The sequence below is a fragment of the Sus scrofa genome, chromosome 17, assembly GCF_000003025.6.
Source record: "Sus scrofa isolate TJ Tabasco breed Duroc chromosome 17, Sscrofa11.1, whole genome shotgun sequence".
Classification (NCBI taxonomy): domain Eukaryota; kingdom Metazoa; phylum Chordata; class Mammalia; order Artiodactyla; family Suidae; genus Sus; species Sus scrofa.
Genome location: NC_010459.5, coordinates 51,020,002 through 51,044,583, shown reverse-complemented (window position 1 = coordinate 51,044,583; position 24,582 = coordinate 51,020,002). Strand labels below are relative to the sequence as shown.

Here is a 24,582-nt window from a genome sequence, read left to right as displayed (position 1 = left end):
CCATTTCTGGGCCGCTCAGCATCAGCCAGGATCAAATGATACAAGCATGGAGACCCCTCACCTCCAGCCCTTTAGCAGGGGCAGCTGAAAAGGAGAGGCGAGTCTATGAGAAGAAGGCAGCTTTTGTGGGTTTGAGGGGAAGGGCTGAGAGAGAAGTCTAGGAGTTTTGTTTTTTTCCCGAAGAGAAATTTAGTAAGCAAGGAAGTGATGTGGTCGGATTTGTAGTTTTGGAAAACAAACAAAAAGACCCTCAGAGCAATTTATTACATTTGCTTGCATTTCCATATAAGCCGTAGGCTGGCCTAGGTTCCATTAATTTCAAGGGTCAAACCCTCTTCTTTATTCAGGGCACTCAAAGGTACTTAAGCCGTGATCCTTCGCTTCAACTTTCATAGTCCAGTCAGGAGTTCATAGCATGGGGCCAGGATGTCTGTGTCTCCCTGGAAATCACCTGCAAACCTTGAGGGTTTAGCAAAAAGGTCTGTGGTTTTCATCGCCTTTCTAACACAGCCTTAAGAGCTCAGGCACTGGGGTCCAACAGACCCAGGTTAAAACCCTGGGTTTGCAACTTACTAGCTTTGGAAGCCTGGGTTTCCTCATCTCTTCATTGGAGGTATAATACTTAATGGTGTAAGAATGAAGTAAGGAATTGGGAACTATGTCTAGTCACTTGTGAGGGAGCATGATAATGTGAGAAAAAAGAACGTATACCTGTATGTGTAACTGGGTCACCATGCTGTACAGTAGAAAATCGACAGAACACAGGAAACCAGCTATCATAGGAAAAAATAAAAATCATTATATATATATATATACATATATATATATATATACCAAAAGGAGAATGAAGGAAGGAATTGCATGAAAAGTGACAAGCACAGTGCCTAGCATGCAGTGAACTCTCCTTAAATTGTAACTATTGTTATTATCATTAATATCATGTTGTGGAAGCAGTACCCCACCCCGTAATAGTTATGAACCAGTGCTCTAGATCACAAGACAGCACACGATGGCTTGCGGGTCAAATTCCGCCCCCTGCCTGTTTATATAAATAAAGGTTTTTTGTTTTTTGGGGTTTTTTCTTTGCTTTAGGCTTTTTCAGGCCACACCTGCGGCATATGGAGGTTTCCTGGCTAGGTGTCAAATTGGAGCTACAGCTGCCAGCCTACCCCACAGCCACAGCAACACAGGATCTGAGTTGCATCTGCGACCTACACCACAGCTCACGGGAACGCCAGATCCTTAACCCTCTGATCAAGGCCAAGGATCGAACCCACAACCTCATGGTTCCTAGTTGGATTGGTTTCCGCTATGCCGTGATGGGAACTCCTGTAAATAAAGGTTTATTGAAACACAGCTATGCTCATTCATTTATGTATTATCTAAGGCTGCCTTCATGCTACAACAGTAAAGTGTTTGCAACAAAAAATTCATGGGCTTCAAAAATCTAAAATACTTACTATCTGGCCTTTTCTAGAAAAAGTTTGCTGACCCCTGGGCTTGATGATTCGTTTTAAATCATGTCAGTTCTCTTGGCTCTCAGTTTCTATATGATAAATGGATTTGAATACATAATCTTTTTACCTTAAACATCATCATTAAGTGACTGGGGAGATGTGAAAATGTTCTTGAGTGTTGGGGGACCTCCTGCAGTCCCAGATACTAGGGTGACCCTAAACCCCACTCTCTTCTCCTCCTCGCAGATCCTCGCCATAATTTCCATCATGTTCATCGTCCTCTCCACCATTGCCCTGTCACTCAACACGCTGCCTGAGCTGCAGAGTCTCGATGAGTTCGGCCAGACCACAGACAACCCCCAGCTGGCCCACGTGGAGGCTGTGTGCATTGCGTGGTTCACCATGGAGTACCTGCTGCGTTTCCTCTCCTCCCCCAAAAAGTGGAAGTTCTTCAAGGGCCCACTCAACGCCATTGACTTGTTGGCCATCTTGCCGTACTACGTCACCATCTTCCTCACTGAATCCAATAAGAGTGTGCTGCAGTTCCAGAACGTCCGCCGTGTGGTCCAGATCTTCCGCATCATGCGTATTCTCCGCATCCTTAAGCTGGCGCGCCACTCCACTGGCCTCCAGTCCTTGGGCTTCACCCTGCGGAGGAGCTACAACGAGCTGGGCTTGCTCATCCTCTTCCTTGCTATGGGCATCATGATCTTTTCCAGTCTTGTCTTCTTTGCCGAGAAGGATGAGGATGACACCAAGTTCAAAAGCATCCCAGCCTCTTTCTGGTGGGCCACCATTACCATGACAACAGTTGGGTATGGAGACATCTATCCCAAGACTCTCCTGGGGAAAATTGTGGGGGGTCTCTGCTGCATCGCAGGGGTCCTGGTGATTGCTCTTCCCATCCCCATCATTGTCAATAACTTCTCTGAGTTCTACAAGGAGCAGAAGAGGCAGGAGAAAGCAATCAAGCGGAGAGAGGCTTTGGAGAGAGCCAAGAGGAATGGCAGCATCGTGTCCATGAACATGAAGGATGCATTCCCCCGGAGCATCGAGATGATGGATATTGTGGTTGAGAAAAATGTAGAGAACATGGGTCAGAAGGACAAAGTACAAGATAATCACTTGTCTCCCAACAAGTGGAAATGGACGAAGAGGACACTGTCCGAAACCAGCTCAAGTAAGTCCTTTGAAACCAAGGAGCAGGGATCCCCTGAGAAGGCCAGGTCATCTTCTAGTCCTCAGCACCTGAACGTCCAGCAGTTGGAAGACATGTACAACAAAATGGCCAAGACCCAATCTCAACCAATTCTCAATACCAAGGAGTCAGCCACACAGAGCAAACCAAAGGAAGAACTTGAAATGGAGAGTATCCCCAGCCCTGTAGCCCCCTTGCCCACCCGTACAGAAGGAGTCATTGATATGCGAAGCATGTCGAGCATTGATAGCTTCATTAGCTGTGCCACGGACTTCCCTGAAGCCACCAGATTCTCCCACAGCCCTTTGGCATCACTCCCCAGCAAATCTGGGGGCAGCATGGCCCCAGAGGTAGGCTGGCGGGGAGCTCTGGGTGCCACGGGTGGTAGGTTTGTGGAGGCCAACCCCACTCCTGATGCCAGCCATCACTCTACATTCTTCATTGAGAGCCCCAAGAGTTCCATGAAGACCACCAACCCCTTGAAGCTTCGAGCGCTTAAAGTCAACTTCATGGAGGGTGATCCCAGTCCATTAGTCCCTGTTCTGGGGATGTACCATGACCCTCTTAGGAACCGGGGGGGTGCTGCAGCAGCTGTTGCTGGACTGGAGTGTGCCACACTCTTGGACAGGCCTGTGCTGAGTCCAGAGTCCTCTATCTACACCACGGCAAGTGCTAGGACACCCCCCCGGTCGCCCGAGAAACACACAGCAATAGCATTCAACTTTGAAGCAGGTATCCACCAGTACATTGACGCGGACACAGATGATGAGGGGCAAGTGCTCTACAGTGTGGACTCCAGCCCTCCTAAGAGCCTCCATGGGAGCACTAGTCCCAAGTTCAGTATTGGGACAAGATCAGAAAAGAACCACTTTGAAAGCTCCCCCTTACCCACCTCCCCTAAGTTCTTAAGGCAGAACTGCATTTACTCAACAGAAGCATTGACTGGAAAAGCTCCCAGTGGTCAGGAAAAGTGCAAACTTGAGAACCACATCTCCCCCGACGTCCGTGTGTTGCCCGGGGGAGGAGCCCATGGAAGCACACGGGATCAGGGCATCTGAACGAGCCCACATGGAGGAGAGACTTGTGGCAAGGTCCAAAGAGGAGTGCTGTTCAGCTTACCTGCAACGGAGCTTTTCTGCATGTACTCTGAAACAGATAAGGCTCTGCAAAGCCCCCAGAAAGAAGAGAGACTCCAGAGAAAGCTCCTTTAAAACCCTGAGAGCTGTAACAGATCCACCAGAATGAAGTTGGCCAAGCCATAGAGTATGGCACCTCCTTGTAACAACTCCACTGCCCTCTTTGGAAGATGACACGAGCAGAACTTACAGCCACCACTACCACATTCTAGACACAACCAAGGCCACCTACTCCCCATTCTTCTCTCATGGCTCTCCATCACAGCCTCTGAGGTCAACAGCTCCATCCCTCCTGGCTCCAGCTGGAGAAGGATGCTGGAACAAGCGGCTGGTATTGAGAGAGTGGGTTGACCAGTTTGGTTTTGGGTGTTGCCTGGCCAACTCTAGGAACCTCTGTCCATCACCTCACGGGTGGATCCCACTGTTAGAAGGCCACGGGGATTGCTTGTGTCATGGGGAAAGCTGCACCATAAGCCACGATCCCGGCGCAGAACCCTTACTCAAATGTCTTCATTGACTTCAGTATTCCATAGTACCTGAGATTTTATTTTGAGATATCATCAGGGTGAGTTGCACCACTTGTACTCAATTCTAATTGCCCCTGGCAATCCGGGAGGGGTTCAGAAGGTGGGCACTCAGCCAACAGGATGAACTCTGAGTGTTGCTTTAGGGTCGTAGAAGGAAAATGCTTTCTGTACATCGCTAGTGTAGGCTCAAACGATACGCAAGTGTCAAATATGCAAAAGATTAGCTTATTCAAAGAGACTGTATGTCACTGAAGAACAGAATAAAATCTGTTTTTTTTTACCTGAAAAAAAAAAAAGGAAAAAAAAAAAAGTCCCCAGTCGAAATGCCCCATTCCAACTTTTGAATACTTCCTGCTGAGGCAGGGAAAGCATTTACTATGATAGAAATTCTTTTTTGTTTCCTGTGGTATCCAAGTTTAAAGAAAAGTTAAAATAAAAAGCACTTTATGTTTTTCAAAAATAGGTTCTACCAGGGACAGTGTCAACATCTTGCACTTTAAAACAAGCTCAATTTCCCGTGGGCCACTTGTTGGGACTGTAGTTGGGGTTTTGCTCCATGCATGTGTCTGGCCACGGCCACAGTGGGTGATATTGTGTTGGTTTTGCTGTCTGCCATGTCAAAGTCCATGGGCGCCTTCCCTGCCCCCCGAAGCTTCCCCTTAACCCCCACCCCACCCCGCATCAGGAAGGGTATATGACCCTTGCTTGGGGCCTCTTACGAAAGTCACATGTACAGGAAACATAAACATCTCAGAAGAATGAGGTAGACAGTTGGGCATTGGGTGTTTTACTCTGTTCTCTTTCTTGTCAACCAGCCGTTGGTGTGTTTTCAGTGTCACTGTCTGTACTAAAAGCTCAGCTCTCCTTTCTGCAGCCATCAATGCAGCCGGTACAGACAAAAGCAATAAGTATTTGTATGCATTGTGAGCGGTTCTGGTCCATTTCTTGGTGTCGATCTTCCTGTCTTAGTTTGATGACCTGGCACTGGCCAGCCTGACTTTAGTCCAGTGGTGTGGTGGTGGTGGCCAGTCCTCAGTTCAGTCACATTGGACGGAGCCACTGGTTAGCATGATGCCATGCTGTGGGCCCATCCTTCAGTAAAAGATGACACGTTATTGATCTGATCGTCTTTAGTACAATGGACCAGTGTCATTCTCTTAATACAATGCCGATGGATGGTGTCCCAAATGCAGTAATGGGGATCTGCTGGTCCTCGATCCGGTGCCAGGCCAACGTCTTCCTGAGGAAACACAACACGGTTTGCCTGTCCTTCGTAGAATATGTTTTTGGTCTGCCTGTTGGTACAACGGCACAATCCACCTGTCAGTACACAAATACCATGGAGTCGTTCTGCCTGCCCTCTGCGCAGTGGCATGAGGTTGGGCCACCTGTCACAGGTATGACACGGGGTCATGCCACTGCCTTTACAAAAGCGTGTTCTCTGCTGCATGTGCACCCGGTTCATACTGCTTCTCAGCATCTCCAAGGACTGTGGATCCCTCCGCGAGGGTGCAGTCCTGTTTTTTGCTGCGTTAACGAAGTGTCTTGACTCCAGAAGTATCTTCAAATCCCCTCGCAACAAATGCAAAGGGATTTAAGGGGCAGGGAGTGCATGGTCATTCTGGGCTGGTGGCATACCAGAGAGAGGAAGCAGCAGGGCTCCTGCGGTGCTTTGCTGAGCACACAGAACAAGCTGGGGCCTGGGGAGGAATGGCCGCAGAGCAGTCCTCCCGGGCTGTCCACGTGTCTCTTTGTTTCCATCACCATTTACATCTGCCATCAGCACAAATGTGAAAATTCAGGGAAAACAAACAAATGCTTTTTGATAAAAGTAAATAGTTGTGATTTCCGATTCAGATATTTTTAGAGCTGATGCTATCTGTAAAAATTAATAATAATAATTAATGATAATATAGTCTATTTTACATATCAGGAAAGTGAACATGTTTAAATATAGCCATATATCGCGAGAAGGAACTTACCACCCCTTCTTCAAATCGAGGCATTTCATTTGCTGGTTGAAGCAGACAAGAAGTGTACAGATTGGAAATGATTTCTTTCTTTTTTTTTCTAAACTAATAACCAATTGGTGCAACTCTCCTTGTAACCAAAGGCCCTTTCTGCCTTGTGTGGTCATGCGGGACCTAGCCCTTCCTTCCTTGTGTATTTTGTCTGAACTTACAGTAGCATTTTATTGAGTCACTTTTGAAGGATGAATTCAGAAGTATCATTAAGAACCTACCTTTTCAGGCTTAATAGCCAGAGTCCTATAGAGTTCTTATAGAAACAGAATAATTGAAACTCAGCATATACTATGCTTAGAAAGTATTGCATTTTGTTTTGGGGTTTTCCTTTTACTTGTGGATGTATTGTAGGAATATAGCTTTTATCCTGTGCCGATTCAAAATAGAGTATTGTCAGTTTTCCCAGGCCCCCACCTGCCAAAAAGTGACACACTCACATTTTTAACGTGTGTACGCCCTACCCAAACCTGTGTATGCGCACTGGGAAATCTACCTAAGAGTCTCCACTGAGAAGCTAACCTCGATGGCCGGGTGTTGATGGAGGAGAAGAAAGTGATGGTTTGGAGGCCAATCCTGCTTTAACTTGGTGGTCCATGTCCCACCCAATTCCTGAACCAACGAAAGTGGAGGGGGGAAAGAACAAGTCAACCCAAAGAAATGAACCAAGGGGCTGGAGGTGGATGGACGCCTGGTCCCTTGGGCAAATTCAGTAACACTTGTCAAGAACCCCACCAAACTTCCACCATTACCAAAAAGGGCTAGGGACCAGGTAGACATGCATCCCGATCACATGGGGGACCAGCGATGACCAGCGGAGAGAGTTGGGCAAGCTCTGCAGGAGTCTGTTTATTCACCTTTTTATTTTGGGGTAAAGAAAATCAATAGGACTTCGGTGCAGTAGATTTCTCAGTGCCTTCTTTAGGAATTTTTTCTTAAGCACATTTAATGGGGAAAGAAAAAAGAGGAAAGAACATTTGTTCCTGTGCAACCCCTTTCTCTAAAAACATTGGGGAATCGAGAAGGAAGAAGATGACAACGATGGGGAGACAGCAAAACCCTGGGCAGGCCGTTTCCTTTCCACCCACCTGGCTTGCCCCCACGAGTTGCTGGTGACACAAACTTTTTCAAACGGATTCCCAGCCTCTCCTCCACCGTGTCTTAGTAACTGTAAGCCTCATCCCTGCCCTTTTCGCCTAATAAGATCCCCGTTTCTAAGGAAAAAACAAAAAACAAAAAAAACAGAACCATGTTCTCTTCTGTAAACCTGTGATGTATTGTCGATGTTTGTAACTATTGTATATTTCTGTCTTGCTCCACGTCATAGCTGGAGTGTGTAGTCCATGGGCAAGGGGACATTTACAAGTCACCACGGACAAGGGTCACTCAAGCCAGGTGTCTCTCTCTCTCTCCCTTCCTCATTTCTCTGCCAGCTAGTCTCAAGTAACATGACCCCAGGTTTCAGCCTCCCATCAAGTCACTTTGAATCCAATGAAAGCATGGCAAAATGCCTCTACGACGGGATCCTTTGGGAAAGGACTTTTTCTAGGGCTGTGAAGTTGGCAGGAGATAATAGGGGGCTCCCCTGACTCCCCCAGCAGGTCCGTGGAGAGCCTCCAGACCTGAGCTGAAATTCCCTCGCCTCCCACTGCTTATATGACAGCATCCAAACGCTTTCACTCAACCCGGGCGACCCCAAGCAGCCCTGGCTACACCCAGAAATAAGAGTTACCTCTGCATTTTCTGTTGCCATTTTTCGGGCTCTAGAAGTATCTGATGTGTGATTACATCACAGGATGTCCACGCATCTCAGAGTCGTCTATTTTTCTGTTAAGATAAATATATATATATATGTATTTTTAGCAAATTTATAATAGGGCCATTGAGTCTAATTTCCTCTTTTGTGATACAGAACAACATCTTAGGAGTTTTCTTGTTGGTCATTATTGCAGCTGTTATCTCCTGGTCTCTTTCACTTTCTCCCATTTCTCCTGGGGCTGTTTTTTCTTTTCTTCTTTTTCATTCTGATTTTCTGGTGGGGAAAGACTTTGGGGTCCGACTTCCTCATGCAGGCATTTCCTGACACAAGGCCTAGAATCTGTTGACCTGTTACTTTCCTCATTCTGTCTGTTCTATTTATTGTTCTTAAGAATCCAGAGCACAGATGCAGGAATGAGACCAGGAGAAGCAGGGCTACAGATGGCCCTCAAAATCAGGATGGGATGTGGGCTGGTTCAGCTCATCCTCCATACCCTTCCGGGGATCTAAAGGGACTGAGGTTTCTCACTCCCAGAGATCTTGGAATCTAAAATCTCTTGCAAGAAAACCTCCCTCTGGCATTTCCGAGATTCAAAAGACACCTAAACCCCTCGTGGCTGCCCTGTCATCACGTCCGGCACCCTGCTGCCCTGTGACATCCACAGGATCTGAAGGTCAGGGCACTTTCAGGTCCTCGCAAAACTTGGAGAAAATGCTGGGCCTCAGATCTCATCCGCTTTGTGTCAATCCTTCATTTCAACCCGTTTCCAAAAGCCTCACCAAAAAGCAGTGACCAGACAGGCTTGCAGCCAAATCTGAGAAGACGTGTCCCTAGAATCTGCCGTCTCATCTCCCCTTCCCTTTCCAGCTGCCTGGCTCTGTGAAGCCAGAGCTTCATGGCAAGGGCAGCGGTACTTTTCCAGCTTCCGCCTGTCCAGGCCCCAGGGATTGTCTGTAATTAAGTCCACCAGGTGGTTTCCAGGCCTCAGGTGGGCAGAAGACACCAAGCAGGATCGTCAGCAGAAAGTCATGCTCCGTCCATCAGCTGGTGCAGGAAGGTGGAGAAAGCCCAGCGTCGCCGACACACACAAGCAGATTTCCATTTCCCACCTGACTCGCTGGTGGCTTCAGGGCTCCGCCTCTGCGCAAGTCAGAGCTCTGAGCCAAATCACCCCAGAGGGCAGTGGGCCATTCCCCCCTCCCCCAGGATCAACCCCGCGGAGTTGTGGACTAAAGACTCTCCTCCGAGTTTTCCCACCCCTCAAATTCCTGTTGATCCAGTTTGAACCAGAGCCAAATGAAACAGACAAGATTTTTTTTAACTTTTGCACAAGAATAACAACAGAATCATCTGCTAGTAGCACACTAGGTTTGCTGCCCAGGGAAGCAAATACGCTTGCCTCTGGCTGTTTTCATCTAGAGAGAAGTCATAAAGTTGGGGTTTCCATCCACTGACCCTGATATTGTCTCAACCTGGAATTTCTTCTACTGAACTCCCCCGAATGCCGTCTTGAAGAAATGGATCTGGAAGGGGCTCTGTTAGTCCGGTGGCCCCTCGTCTTCACCGCTAACTCTAACCCCCCGTTCCTCCCTGCAAAGATCCTGAAAAGATCTCAAGACTGGCGGAGATGAACTGGAGTGGGACGGTTCACCTGAAGAAGAGACCGCCTGCCCACAGGGTGGCTGCTTGCAAGCCTCTGAAAGCTTCTCCTGCACGAAAGGGACAAGGCAGTCCATTTCTGCTTAGATTAAGAAAGTGCTTCTAAGGAGGGAGGGGGGGGGCTACCTAACCATAGAACTTGCTGCCATGTTGGGTAATGAGTTCCCTGACATCACAGGTATTTATATAGAGAGAGGCTAGTTTATGTACAGAATGGATGTGGCTGAGGGACCATAGCCCTGCATGCCACTGGACCAAACGTCTGGGGAAATCCTCTCTCCACCACCACCCCCGCCCCACCCTCTCCCAGTATATATGTGTGGGTTTATGTGTGGTTTGACCATCAGAGCACAGGCTCAAACCACTGGGGCAAAAGCAGGGAGCACCGTTGGCAGAAACTCAAATTCTAGAACTTGGAGCTTTCTGAGGGGATGTCAGAAAGGGAAATGACAGCAGAATACCTTGATCCTCTGCTCCCCATCTTGGACAATTTTAGTGACCCTGTTGGTCACCTGTCCAGCTCCTCCCCAGTGCCCAACAGGGACCACAGCGGGGTGAGGCTTATGCTCCCCTCCCCTCGACCAGCCAAGGAGCAACCAGCGCCCATCTCTGGCTGGCCTTCTCACGGTGCTTCAGCCCTTCTGCCAGACCCTGTGCCCTCGCCGGCTTCAGGCTCCCTAATGAGACACAGTTATCTTTACCCGGTCTCCAGCTGCCTAATGAGAAACTGATCAGGCAATAGCAAATAGCACCATCCAAAAAGGGCTTTTTTTTACCCCTGGCAAATAAAGCAGGAAATCCCATTGAAGACCCTTGAAAGTCCCCACCCAATGAAGTCCAAAACGGCCAAAAGAGAGAGACAGAGGTGATCCAGTTTTACAGCAAAGCAAGGCTTAGGCCCCCTCCAGGTAGAAGGCCCTCTCTCCCACATCCGTGTCCCTTCCTGAGTGAGTCCGGATGTCACTCTCTCCCAAGAGAGCATTTGACGAAAGAGGTTTCAAAGCTCCCCTGACTGTGTGTGGTATGCTTGGAGGAGGTGGGTGTCAGCGTGACCCCAAGTCCAGGAAGCCTCAGGTTGCTTCATTATAGGATGAGGCAGAGCGATAGGTTTGGATGGATAGTCTGAGCAGCTGCCTTCCTGCTAAACCAAATTTAAACAAAAGCCCAGTTTCCAAGATCCCCCTCTGAGGCTCAGTCCTGCAGGAATAGCTCAAGTTCATGGCGGCAATGACATGACCCTTCTGGAAATGAAGAAAACTCCCAACTCTGTCCCATTAGGATGCTCTCCAGGGTCATGCATGGATCACCGCGTACTTCCTGCCTCCCTAAGCTGATCTAGTTTGGAAAACAAGGAGGGACATACAGGAGAAGATGTCCACGAGCCTTGGACTTCTGCACAGTGTGGCTCAGGCCCCCTGCTCTTCACGAGGGCTTTGGGGTCCCTCTCAGATGGACCTGACATCTGAGCTCAGGGTGCCCGGGGGGTGGGGTGGGGTGAGGAAGAGGAAGATCAGCAGCTGCTGGGCTGCACCGCTGGCTCCTTTGCTCTCGAGGCCTATCGTGGCTTCAGTCCAAGGTCAAGGAACTCAGGGTTATCCCCCAACATACGACTTTGGCACATAGCGGTCCCCCAATCTCTATCTTTTTTTTTCTTGAATGAGTGACTGTGTCAATGATTGACTTCTGAGTAGTGGACGGATGAGTGAGGGTGGGAGAGGCTGGAGGAGTTCATGCGTTCTCACCTGGCTTGAGGTGTTGCTAACTGCGAAGGAAGAAGTGGGGCGCCCGTAAGCCTCGCCAGTGCCATCTCTTCTTCGACTCAGTTCGGGGCCAATATGATGGCCAAATTTGACACTTTTCTGCCCCAAGGGCCTTCTCAGAGCTATACTTCCAGGGGCCCAGGGGGCAGCCCTGGCCTCCTCCCACCTCTCCTGCTCTGTTTGTCAGCCTCATGTTCTAGTTCAGCTCACACATAGCCCATGGGAGACCACAAAGTGGTCTTCCCATAGGCAAAGCCAAGGGTCCAAGGTAAGGTTTTCCCTGGTCTGGGACTTGCTGGGGACAGGAATGTGGGAGCTGATATCTGGAAACTGGATCGCATTCCCTGAGCCGTGGGAGTTGAGCTGGAAAAGAGGGCCAGCCTGTCCTCCAGCTTTTAGAGCCAAAGGGTCTTCCTTTTTTCTGAGCCCAAAGCCCCCATGGTAGCATGCTCCCTGACCCCATCAGCTAAGACCCTCTGTCTCTCCCAGGAACCATGGGGTGAGGTTGAGGCTTTTCTGCCAGCAAAGCCATTCTGATCGCCCCACCCATAATGGGGGCCAAGCCAATCACATTAGCCATAAATGACCAATGTCCTTAGCCATTCTTTTCTTGGGGTCGCGTTCATGGGTCTGTTCATCTCTGGTCAGTTGATGTCTCTAGTCTTTCCTATAAAGGTGAAAATGAGCATCACACACACACACACACACACACACACACACACACACACACGAGGAAACCAAACAACAAAAAAACCCAGTGTCTTTTTATGCATGTGATGAGATGAAATCGTGACCTCCAGCTGCTGTCCTGTCTTGTAAAATACGTCCAAATGTTTAAGAATTTCTAAGCAAATGGTCCCTTAATGAGTCTGCAGAGTTCAATAAAAAGGTATGGAGAAAACAAGCCTGGAGTTGGTTTATTTTTTGGAGGCACAGGCTGGTGAGGGCGTGAAGATCTGTAGGGGAGGCTGAATTGGTTCCCCGGGGAACTGGAAGGGCAGCACTGACTCTTTCTCCTCATCTGAAAAAGGAGGCGTGAAAATATAACTGACTTGTCATCCCCATGTGCAAGCAGTGGTAACCCAACACATGCTGTGTCCATGGAGCCCCAATTCCAGTCATTTGACTCTCATACCAACCATGCCTGGCTATTCCTGGCCTTGTTACCTCATCAAAATGTCTCCTGATACATATTATAAGCTCAACTGCCTACGGGAGTCAAGCAGGTAACATAAATGAGTAAGCAACCTAACTAAGAGACATCAGGGAGTGGTGGTGAGTGTGGCAAATTGAAGATCACAGTGTCTAAAGAGGTGAACTCTTCATCTCTGGTTATCACCATACAGGGATGCAGGCCCAGCAATGCCAGCTCTTTAGACTCTTCAGAGAAGTCAGAAAACTTTTTTTTTTTTTTTTTTGCTTTTTAGGACCACACCCGTGGCATGTGGAGGTTCCCAGTCTGGGCGTCCGACTGGAGCTGTAGCTGCCGGCCTTCGCCACATTCACAGCAACACGGGATCGGAGCCACGTCTGTGACCTACAGCACAGCTCCCGGCAACACTGGATCCTTAACCCACCGTGTGAGGCCAGGGATCGAACCCTCAACCTCATGGTTCCTAGTCGGATTCGTTAACCACTGAGCTACGACGGGAACTCCCGAGAAGTCAGAAATCTTGATTTTTACGGGAAAAAATCCCAATGTTTTAGTGCCAACAACTAATTCTAATTTATTTTCCCTTTGCTCCTGTGGTAGCCAGATGAAAACATCTATGGGCAGGCTACCCCCTCATTCATTGCCCTTTTGCGATCTCCACCTTGATTGACAGGGCTTGATGATTTCCATACTAAGCAGCTCTTGCTGTGTAATAAATTACGCCCCAAACTTAGCAGATTGAAATATGTATTATCTCATAGTTTTGTGGGGCAGGTATTCAGGAGGGTCTTTAGCTGAGTAATTCTGGCTTGGAATGGAGGGAGGGAGGGTCTCTCATGAGGCCGCAATGAAGACATCAGCTGCAGTCATCTGAAGGCTTGACTGAAGCTGGAAGATCAGACTCCAGCATGGCTCAGGGGGCCTCAGGTTCCTGCTGGCTGTTGGCAGGAGGCCTCAGTTCCTCACCGTGTGGACTGCTCCACAGGACTTCTTGAATATTCTTACAGCATGACAGCTGGCTTCCCCCAGAGTGATCCAAGGGAGAGAAGGCAAGAAGGAAACACAATGCCTTTTGTGACCTAGTATTGGAGAGCATCACTTCTAGAAAATTTTATTTATTAGCTCACACTCGAGGAATTGCACCTCACAAAGAGACAAGTATCAAAGACTTGGTGGACATATTTTAAAACCACTACATTCCAAATCCCATTTACTGGAAAGAGTAGTTTCCAACTTTAGAATTACCAATTCAGTTTGGGGAAGTATAGAAGCCTTGCTGGCATTTTATTTTACCAAGTAATGATGCTGAAAAGTAACTACTATGTACTATCACTGTTTCCTAGTAAAACAGAGGCTATTTCAAATCTCACCGCAAAATAAAATCTCAGAGTAAAAGACTGACCTGAAAAAGACAGAACTTTTTTTTTTTTTTGTCTTTTTAGGGCTACATCCACAGCATACGGAGGTTCCCAGGCTGGGGGTCCAACTGAAGCTGTAGCTGCTGGCCTACGCCACAGCCACAGTAACGCCAGATCTGAGCCGCATCTTCGACCTTAACCCACTGAGTGAGGCCAGGGATCGAACCTGCATCCTCATGGATCCCATTCAGATTTGTTTCCACTGAGCCATCATGGGAATGCCACACACACACACACACAAAACAGAACTTTAATTTTGTCCATAGATTGGGGTTTCTCAACCTCAGCACTATTGACGTTTGGGCTGCATCATTCTTTGTTACGGTAGTCTGCTCTGTGCACCGTAGGGTATTTAACGGCATCCCTGGCCTCTGCCTTCAAAATTCCAAGAGCACCCTCTCCCCGGTTGGGACAACCAAAAATGACTCTAGACATTACCAGATGTCCCCCGAGGGACATCACCTCCAGTTGAGACTCACTGGAAGTGGTAAAAAATTCAAAATCCGAAAAGTATAGTGAAAAGTGAAATTACCCTCCCACCTCTAGACTCCAGGCCTCCTGTCCTCAGAGGCAATTACTGCTACCAGCTTCTCATCTATCGTTCCATAGACAGTCTTGGCAAACAGCCCCACACCCCCGCAGGTATATGTGCTGAAGAGCTTCCTGACCCTCTTATGAGCCTGTGACCTGCTCTGTTGTACACAGTAATTTCTAGTCTCCTACAGCTGGACATGCAAGTTGCTGCCAAACTTTTGCTGTAACAAACACTGCTGAAACGAATGGCCTGTCAACGGCTCCTGTGGGCTCTGCCTTCAAAATAGATCTGGAATCTGCCCTTCTCACCCCTCTGAGCCACAGCTCTGGGCCATGCCATCACTGTCTGTTGCCGAATGATCACAGCAGGCTCTCTGCTTCCACTCTTGATCCCGTTCAGGCTCTTCTCAACACAGCAGCCAGAGGGATCCTGTCAAACTGTCAGTTCAATCATGTCACTTTACCAGCAAAACCCTCCAAAGGCTTCCCATCACCTTTTGAATAAAATCCAGGGTTTTCCTTGGCATTGTCTACAAGGCCATACAGCCCCTGGCCCCTGCCTGCCTCTCTGGTTCCACCTCCTCCTGCTCTTCTGGAGGGCGCTATGCTCCATCGTCACATTCCTCCTTGTTATTCCTCAGACGTGCCCACTGTGGGCTCATCAAATGACACTGCTCCTTTCTGGGCCCCTCCCAGATCCCTGCACCCTCTCTGACCACCTTTCTATTACTCTTTACCTCCTTCACTCCCTATCGGACACATTAACCACTGGTCAGTTTTCCAACACACCAAGCACACTCCACCCCAGGGCCTTTGCTCTGGCTCCCCCCTGGACTTGGAAGAGCTTCTGTAGGATGGTCACATGGTTCTCTCCCTATTAATAGTAACACCCTCCCCCACATCCCTCCACACAGACACACACCTCAGAGTCCATCCCCTTCTCTGCTTTATTGTTCTCCACAAGTTACCACCTTCTGACATACTCTGTTTTATTGATTTTGTTTACTGTTTAATCCCTCCAACAGAATGTGAATTTCTCCCTCCAGCAGAGTGGAAATTCAAAAGCTGAAAAGCAAAGAGAACAAAGACTGGGGGAAAAAAAAAAAACAGAATATACAAGGATCCATGGGGCAACCACAAAAGGTTTAACATATGTATAATGGAAACACCTGAGAAAGGAGAAAGAGAGAAAGGAACAAAAGAAATATTTGAAAAAATAATGACTGAGAATTTCCACAAATTAACGTCAGACACCAAACCACAGATCCAGGAAGCACAAAGTAGGGTAAATACAAAAATACCACAACTAAAAAACCCAGACAAACAAAACTTCACCCAGGTGAGTCATTTTCAAACTGTAGAGAATCATCAATAAGAAGTCCTGAAAGAAGCCCAAGGAAAAAGCACTTCACCCAGTGAGGAACAAGGATAAGAATTACATCCACCTTCTCAGAAACCATGCAAATGAGGAGAGAGTGGAATGAAATATTTAAAGCGTTGAAAGAAAAAGTCACCAGCAGTGCAGGATTTGTGAAGGTTGGAGCCAGACTGCCTGGGTTCAAAATCCTGACTCCTCTACTTGGCGGTTACATGTCATCAGGGAGGTCTCAGCTTCTGTGCCTCCGTGTCTCTAACTGCAGAATATGGCTAATTCACTGCAGCAACAGTGAATACATTAATTGCCTCAGGGCCAAGAATCGGATGAGGTGACTGAGGCAGAATTGTATGAGTAGAGAGTTGGATTCTATTCTAATAACTACCATAATTTTAAGGCAGTGAGCACTTAAAAACTGTTTCAAGGCATCTGCAACAGCTATAATGGGATGCAAAATAATCCATGGTGTTTTTCAGTGGCAATGTCACAAATACTGTTAATACTACTAAGATTTGTTGCCTATATTCATAACTGAAGGAAGTGCTGCATTTCAGCTAGAGGTCAGTGAAAATAAAGCTAAAGAGTTTTGCCCCATCCAAATTCGCAGAGCTAGGTTACAAATCCCTACATTAGGGGAGATAGAAATCTATTTCATCAGTCACAACTAGCACTTAAATATTTTTTAAAATATTTGTTTATTTATTTTGTTTTTTAGGGCTCTACCTGAGGCATATGGAATTTCCCGGGCTAGGGGTTAAATCAGAGCTTCAGCTGCTGGTCTACACCACAGCCACAGCAACACAGGATCGAAGAGGAAACAGCATGATGGAAAGCAGGTCCAGCAGCCACTGCCACATTGCAGGTGCAAACATCCTTGTCCCTCCCTCCAGGGCCCCATTGGCCTTGGTCTGGCCCCCATCTGCCCTTCTGCCCTCACACAAGTACACACACAAGACCCAAGTTCAACAGACACTGTGTTGTCAGCAGTTGCACAGCTGCTTCCCCCGTCCTCAGGGAGAAGAGCAGGTGTGGCAATGCCCATGTCCTGAGCTCATCGCCTGTCTGGGGACATGCCCCTCCTGATGGCCACATGTCCCCACAGCAAATATTAGCAAAGCTGTTTGTAAAGAGCCAGCTGGCGGCATGTCTGGAGGTCCTGGGCTGCAAAGGTTTGAGGCTAATTAAATGGCCTCTGATGAGCCATTATAGGGAGCTAAGCCTGGGCATTTTTGTGCTTTTCTGGATATGTGGGTGTGTTCTTATCATCAGTCCTGGATGTTAAAGGAGAGAGTCTGGGAGAGGATGTTGAAATCAGAAAAACAAAACCTCTAAGGGACTCTACTCTCTGGTTTCCCAAGGGAGCAGGGGTTTGACCCTGTGCCGATGGGAAAGGAGGGAACAACTGATCGGGTATCAGATATGCTGGGAATTAACCCTGTACTAATAAGCAGGAAATTGCCAAAGGAGAAGATGGGCTTTGGGGTCTGGGAGGGATTTAAAGCTGCAGCTCAGTCTAGTGGTTCAGAAGGGAAACATCGGGGTCCGAAGCATCTGAGTTCAAATGCTGCCTAGGGAGATTTATCATCCAGGCCAAGCTCCTCATGCCAGAAATCTCAGAGAACATAAACTCATACTAGGTTAACACTTCCTGACCATTTGTGTGGGCCAGGCACTTTTGTGAGCACTTCACATGCTCTTGCTAATTAATTCTTGGCCACAACTCTATAAAAGTCAACTTATGAAATTATCGTCATGGGTATTATAAAACGAGCATCAACAACAATTCTGCGAAATTAGCATCATCCTTATTTTACAGATGAGGAACTGTATGAGTCACTTGTTGCTGCATAACAAATTGCCCCAACACTTAGCAGCTTAGAACAGCATTTATTATCTCACCCAGTTTCTGCGGCTTAGGGATTTGGGAGTCATTTAGCTGCCTGGTTCTAGAACAGACTCTCCCATGAGGCTGCAGTCAAAATATTGGCCAGGGCCATAGTCCTCCGAAGGCCAAACTGGGGCTGGGGGACCCTCTTCCTAGATGGCTCCCCCATGCAGCTGGCAGGTAGGTGTGTGGGGCTATTGGCAGGAGGCATTGGTTTTTTTCCCCACATGAATCTCTCCACAGCATTTTTTGAGTGTCCTCACGACATGGCTGAGGGCTTCCCCCAAAGTGAGTGATCCCGGAGAAAGACAGAAGCTGCAGGTTCTTTTTTGCTCCAATTTTTTTTTTAATTGTGGAAAAAACACACTAGTAAACAAGAAGATACATGTACTGCTCAGCGCTATGCAGAAAATGAACAGGTGGTGATATAGGCTGACTGGGGAGTATCACTCCAGACAGGCAGTCAGGGAAGACCCCCCCAGAGGTGGTGACTGTGAGATAAGATCTGGCCGACAGGCAGAGCAAGTCACCAGAAGAGCTGGGAGAGCTCTTCTGGCAGAAGGCATAGCAAGTGCAAAGGCACTGAGGTAGGAACACGCTTAGGAGGCCAGCGTGGCTGCAGAGGGATGAGTGAGGGGAAGGGTAGGAGATAGGAGGTGGCAGGCATCAGCAGGGACCCAACTTATAGGACTTGGTCAAGCAGGATTACTCAGAGAGCAGTGGGCAGCCACAGAGGGGTTTAAGTCAGGGAACAGCACAGTCCTTGCATCCAGGAGCCTCTCCCAAACCGGGAATCATCTCAGCTAAACCCAGAGGCATTCGCTCCTCCAAGCCGGTGTCCGAGAGCTCAGCCTGGAGCAGCTCCGCTGGGAATTGCTACCATCCATCCTTGTCTCTGCCCGCCTGAGACCCAGACCAGCGGCCCCATTAATATAAATGAGGCCTTTGCTGACTCGATTTCCAAATGAGTCCAGCCGTTCAAGATCTCTATTCCAGGAAATGTGAAATTTATATAATGAAAATTAAAAGAGAAACCGGGGAAGCAGCTCCTTAAGTGCCTGCTTCCCGGGTAAGCGAGCCAGGTCTGCGCATCTATCAGGAGATGGATGAAGGTGCCGCCTGAGGGCTGCTGGGAAGCTGTGATCAGTGGGGAGGCCCGGAGCACGGTGGCTGCAGGCAAGGAAGAAGCCACAGACCCCCTTCCTCTCCTCCAAAAATCAGCCGTGATCATAAAACTCACGTTCACTGCTACCTGCCCAGCCCTGTCCTAAGCACTTTACTTACCTGGGTTTTTTCATTTAAGCTTCATGACAACCAGATGGTGTAGGCACTACTATGTTCCCCATTTTACAGATGGAGAAACTGAAGGTCATGTTGGAAAAAGGACTTGACCAAGGTCACGCAGCAAAATAGTGGCCACAATGCGACTCAGGTCTTTTGTCTATTATCTCCAAGGACCCTCTTGTCCAGAGTCCCAACAATGTGGAATGGAAGAAAAGCTCAGGAGGCAGAGAGACTTGGGTTTGAATTCGAGCTTCAACTACTGGCCTGTTGTGTGAACTTTTTATCATATTTAATGTCTACCCTGCTAAAATTCCAGCTACACAGGCGAGGCAGAGATTTTTGTCTGCTTTTTTCACTGTTGTGTTCCCAGCCCCTGGGACATTGACTTGCACAGATTGGGTGCTCAATAAATATTTGTTAAGTGAATGAAAAAGCCAGAGAGGAGTTCCCATCGTGGTTCAGTGGTAAGGAACACAACTAGTAACCATGAGGATGCGGGTTCAATCCCTGGCCTCACTCAGTGTGTTAAGGATCCAGCGTTGCCATGAGCTGTGGTGTAGGGTGAAGACGTGGCTCAGATCTGGTGTTGCTGTGGCTGTGGTGTAGGCTGGCAGCTGCAGCTCTGATTTGACTCCTACCCTAGGAAGTTCCATATGCCATGAGTGCAGCCCTAAAAAGACAAAAAAAAAAGTCAGGGAAGTGGGGACCCCTGAGAATCACTGAGACCAAATTTCCCACTACTCAGAAAGAAGGCAACCGAAAGGTCAGATGTAAGTTGATTTCTAGAACCTAGTAAACAAGCAAGGTACATCCTAAGCGAGGTAAGAATATTATCTCCCTTAACCATCACAGCAGCCCTAAAAGGGACTGTGTCTCTCCCCAGTTTACCTTGGAGGGGACCAAGGCACTGACTTAAATCACTTGCATAAGATGTCACAATGCAGAAGTGGCAGAGCAGGGATTCAAACCCAGCATCCTGGCTCCACATAGCCCAGACTCTCCTCCTCCACACACACACACACACACACACACTTATGTGATATCACCAGGTCCTTCTGTTTTTTGGCAACTCTCAGAACAGAAATCTCCTCCCAGACTGGTGTTTGGGGTCCCCACCCCTCTGTCACTTCCTGTCCCCATTGTCCTCATTGCATCCTAGCCAAATGCAAATCTGCATCCCTGGTGACAGCTGGAAGCTGTAGGCTGTCCAGTTGTCATGGTGATGGTCTCCAGCTCCTATAAACAGTCCCGCCTCCTGGCTGCCTGGCTGGCTCACTCTTACCACATTCAGAAGCCGTTCCCTGAGCCTCACTCCACACTTGACCCCTTCTGGGTGGCTGAAGGGGCCTAGAGGTCCACAGGTCTCCCCTGTTCCCATCTGGGGACCACAGGAAGCTTGGAAGCAGGGCACCTGGTCCCCGCCTTCCTTCCTGCCCCTTCCTGGCTTTGTGACCTTGAGCTGTTGCTTCCCCTCCTGTCCCTGCTTTACAGTGTAGCCATGAAGAGTTAAAGAGCTCAGTCATTCATTCATTCAATAAATAATTATTGTGCACCTACCATGTGCGAGGCAGTGATGTAGGTGCTGGGGATACAGCAATGACCAAAATAGACCAGGGCCTCTGGGAGACAGACAACAAAGAGTTCTGGGAAGAAAATGATCTAGATGAATGTGGATCCCACTAGAGGGATCAGGGCAGGGACTACTTAAGGCCTCTCTGAGAGGTGACACTTGACCTAGACCAGAATAAGCAGATAGCCATGCAAAGATACAGGGAAAGAATATTCCAGGAAGAAAGTGCAGCATGTACAAAGGTCCTGAGGCAGGGGTGACCTGGCCTATTTAGGAACAGAAGACCCTTCTCTAAGAGTGATGTTTTTAACTCCAGCGGGGCAGCTCCAAGGTGTGACACTGCAGGTAGAGGGACAGAACATGAACTTGGCCAAGGGATGCTGCTTAAGATGGCAAGAGGAAGGTGACCTCAGAGCCGGCTGCTGCAGGTCCAGTTTCCAGCTTCTAGAGGGTAGCCCTCAGACTTGGAGTAAAAGAACCAGCTAAGAGTAAAAGAAAAAGCGTTTCTGTCGTGGCACAGTGGAAACGAATCTGACTAGGAACCACGAGGTTTTGGGTTCGATCCCTGGCCTCGCTCAGTGGGTTAAGGATCCAGCGTTGCCTTGAGCTGTGGTGTAGGCCGCAGACATGGCCCAGATCTGCTGTGGCTATGGCTGTGGTGGAGGCCGGCAGCTGTAGCTCTGATTCAACCCCTAGCCTGGGAAACTCCATATGCCATGGGTGCAGCCCTAAAAAGACAAAAGAAAAAAAAAAAAAGAGTAAATATCAAGCAGGCCAATAAAACATAATATCATTCTAACTGCCCATCACTCTAGCTGGTCATTCTTATGACCAGCTTCATAATTTGCAGGGGACCTTGTTCAAAAACGATTGAAAGGAATTCCTGCTGTGGCTCAATGGTAACGAACCCGACTAGTATCCATGAGGACTTGGGTTCAGTCCCTGGCCTCGCTTAGTGGGTTAAGTATCCAGCATTGCCATGAGCTGCAGTGTAGACTGCAGATAAGGCCCAGATCCTGCATTGCTGTGGCTGTGGTGTAAGCTGGCAGCTGCAGCTCCGATTTGACCCTTCCCTGGGAATCTTCCATATGTGGTTGGTGTGGCCCTAAAAAAAAAAAAAAAAAAAAAAAAAAAAAAAAAAAAGACCACGATTGAGAATCTCAAGACAACAACGAATGAGCAATGAATTGAATGTGGGGCCCTTTGGAGCACAGGGTCCTGCACCACTGCCCAGGATGCATATCCGTGAAGCCAGCCCTGCCTCCAAGATAGGCACTTCCTAAATACTTGCTGAATCAAATGGAAGGCCAGGGAAAAGGAAGAAAAATGGACATATGTTTGGCCCCCCTGTGTATCAGACATAATAGCTCGCCCCCATCAAGCGCGCACTAAGCACCAGGCACTGTATGTATCAATGCACTGAAACCTCACAGCAGCCCTATATTATTATTCCCGCTTTCCGGATGAGGAAATTGAGGCTTCCAGAAGTGACGTCATTGGGTTATCACGAATATTCGACAGAAATGATCTGGGGTGAGAGAGCACAAATAAGGGAGGGGGAAAATTAAGAGAGAGAGAAGACGGCAAGAGGAAAAGAAGCCACCATAGGCCTGTCTCTCTAGCTGGGCTGCACTCAGGTCTCTGCCAAGACCGCGTGGAATTTGGGGAGGCCGCCGCACCCCAGATCACAGTGCCATCCGCCCCAGCTTGGCTCCTCTCCGGCGATCCAATTACTAAATGCAGCCGCATTCTTTAAAAATGTCTTTCCTCTTATGTAATGCAATAGTGACAAACGCCAAACAGATGGTGCTGTGACAAGCTTTTAAAAAGTTGATCGGGAGCTCAATTTTCACAATTAATGTATGGGCATTTAAACAAGCTTCAGGCAGCCATGAAGTTCCATCAGGAATCCAAATGGGCGCTCCTTCTGTGGCGCAAAGGGATCAGCAGCATCTTGGGAGCACTGAGACTTGGGTTCAATCCCCAGCCCAACATAGTCGGTTAGGGATCCGGCATTGCCGCAGCTGCGGCTTAGTTTGCAGCTGCAGCTCAGATCTGACCCCTGGCCCAGGAACTCCATATGCCAAGGGGCAGCCAAAAAAAAAAAAAAAAAGAATCCCTACAGAACAAATCACTTGACAATTGGCCAGACTCACCTCCTCCCTGGGGGAGGGTTGATGTGACAAGTGGTCACGGTGACTTATGAGCAACAGTCAGAAGATACCTGGTTTGAGCAGAGTGGAGAAATGCTTCGGGCCCCTCAAAAGGCCTAAAAGCTGCAGCCTCCCTCAGTCTATGACCAAGACCTTTTTTTCCCCAAACCTTTCCATCATCTCAGACAGTGGACCATCTCTCTCTCCCGGAGGGAGACGGGTTAGTCACAAACTATGTCAGATGCTGCCAGCAAGCTATTTCTCCCCCTCCCCACCCCCACCCATCTTTCTCAGTGTTCAGGGATGAGATCATTTCATTGGGAGCCAATTATAGATGGAGAACGCTGGGGATGTGCAGAGAAACCTCCTCGGAGCCCTTCTCTCCCACTGTCACAGGCTGTACCCTGCCGGGATGGGCAGGAACAGGAGGCTGGATGTCTGGTCCCAAGTTCATTCTCGGGGTGTGTGAAGGCCACGCATTCCTAAGCCACAGCTTGGATCTGTCAAGCTGGGGTGCTGAGCCTCTGGCTAAAAGAAATTTTTTGGCCTCATAAGTTCAGAGCTGGATGAGTCCGAGGAGATCATTAACTGTGCCAATGGGGAAAATAGGGCTCAGAGAGGGGAAGGGGCTTCCTCAAGTTCACACAGCAGGTGGGTGACAAAGCCAGATCACTAGATGATAAGTAGGAAGTCTGTTGTCTGGGACCTGCCCACTCCCCCTCCTGCTGCTGTTGCTGATACTTCTTTTTTTTTCTTTAGGGCCACACTGTCAGCCTATGCAAGTTCCCAGGCTAGGGGTCAAATTGAAGCTGCAGCTGCCAGCCTATGCCACAGCCACAGCAACACTGGATCTGAACTGGGTCTGCAGCCTACACTGCAGCTCACGGCAATGCTGGATCCTTAATTCACTGAGCAGGGGCAGGAACTGAACCTGAATCCTCAAGGATACTAGCTGGGTTCATTACTGCTGAGCCACAATGGGAACTCTTCCTCCCACCATGATACCAGCACCCTGAGTTTTCCTAGGGGAACTACACTTCTCCTTGGTTCATGTGGTTCAAGTAGGACTGACCCCTCTCCTACCTCCAGGGATGTGGGCACTTGGCCCAGCCCCAGCCAATGACAGAATTCCATTCCCCACGCTCTGACTGGTTTAGGGATGCACATGTAAGATGAGCCAGGCCAGTAAGCAGAAACCCCAAGACTTTAGCTGGGTCTAAGGCCATTGGAAACAAGAAGTTCTCTTCTATTGGTCATAAACTGGAGGAAGAAGTCCTAGAGCTGTTGGTGGCCATCTGTGTGCCTTACAAGATGCCTGCCTAAGAAGGAAGCCAAACAGAGGAGAGCAGGGCCAAAAGAGAGTGATATAACAGCATCAACCTTTAACCTCTGATCTAGCCATACCTGAAGGGAGATCTACCCTGAATTTTTTTTTTCTTTCTTTTTTTTTCTTTTTTTTTTTTTTTGTCTTTTGTCTTTTGTCCTTTTAGGGCCGCACCTGAGGTATATGGAAGTTCCCAGGCTAGGGGTCTAATTGGAGCTATTGCTGCCGGCCTATGCCACAACCACAGCAATACCAGATCCGAGCTGCATCTTCGACCTACACCACAGCTCGAGGCAACACCAGATCCTTAACCCACTGAGCCAGGCCAGGGATCGAACTGACAACCTCATGGTTCCTAGTCGGATTTGT

General features: G+C 48.4%; 1 protein-coding gene across 3 annotated transcripts in view; it reads left to right on the top strand.

The window, feature by feature from the left end:
* Positions 1–12,421, top strand: part of KCNB1 (potassium voltage-gated channel subfamily B member 1) — a 120,404-nt gene extending 107,983 nt beyond the window's left edge. Inside the window, exon 4 of one of the 3 annotated variants that reach the window (XM_021077287.1) lies at positions 1,704–12,421. In XM_021077287.1, the coding sequence (XP_020932946.1) occupies positions 1,704–3,713 (2,010 nt within the window). In that variant the 3' untranslated portion in view covers positions 3,714–12,421. 3 annotated transcript variants of the gene reach the window in all.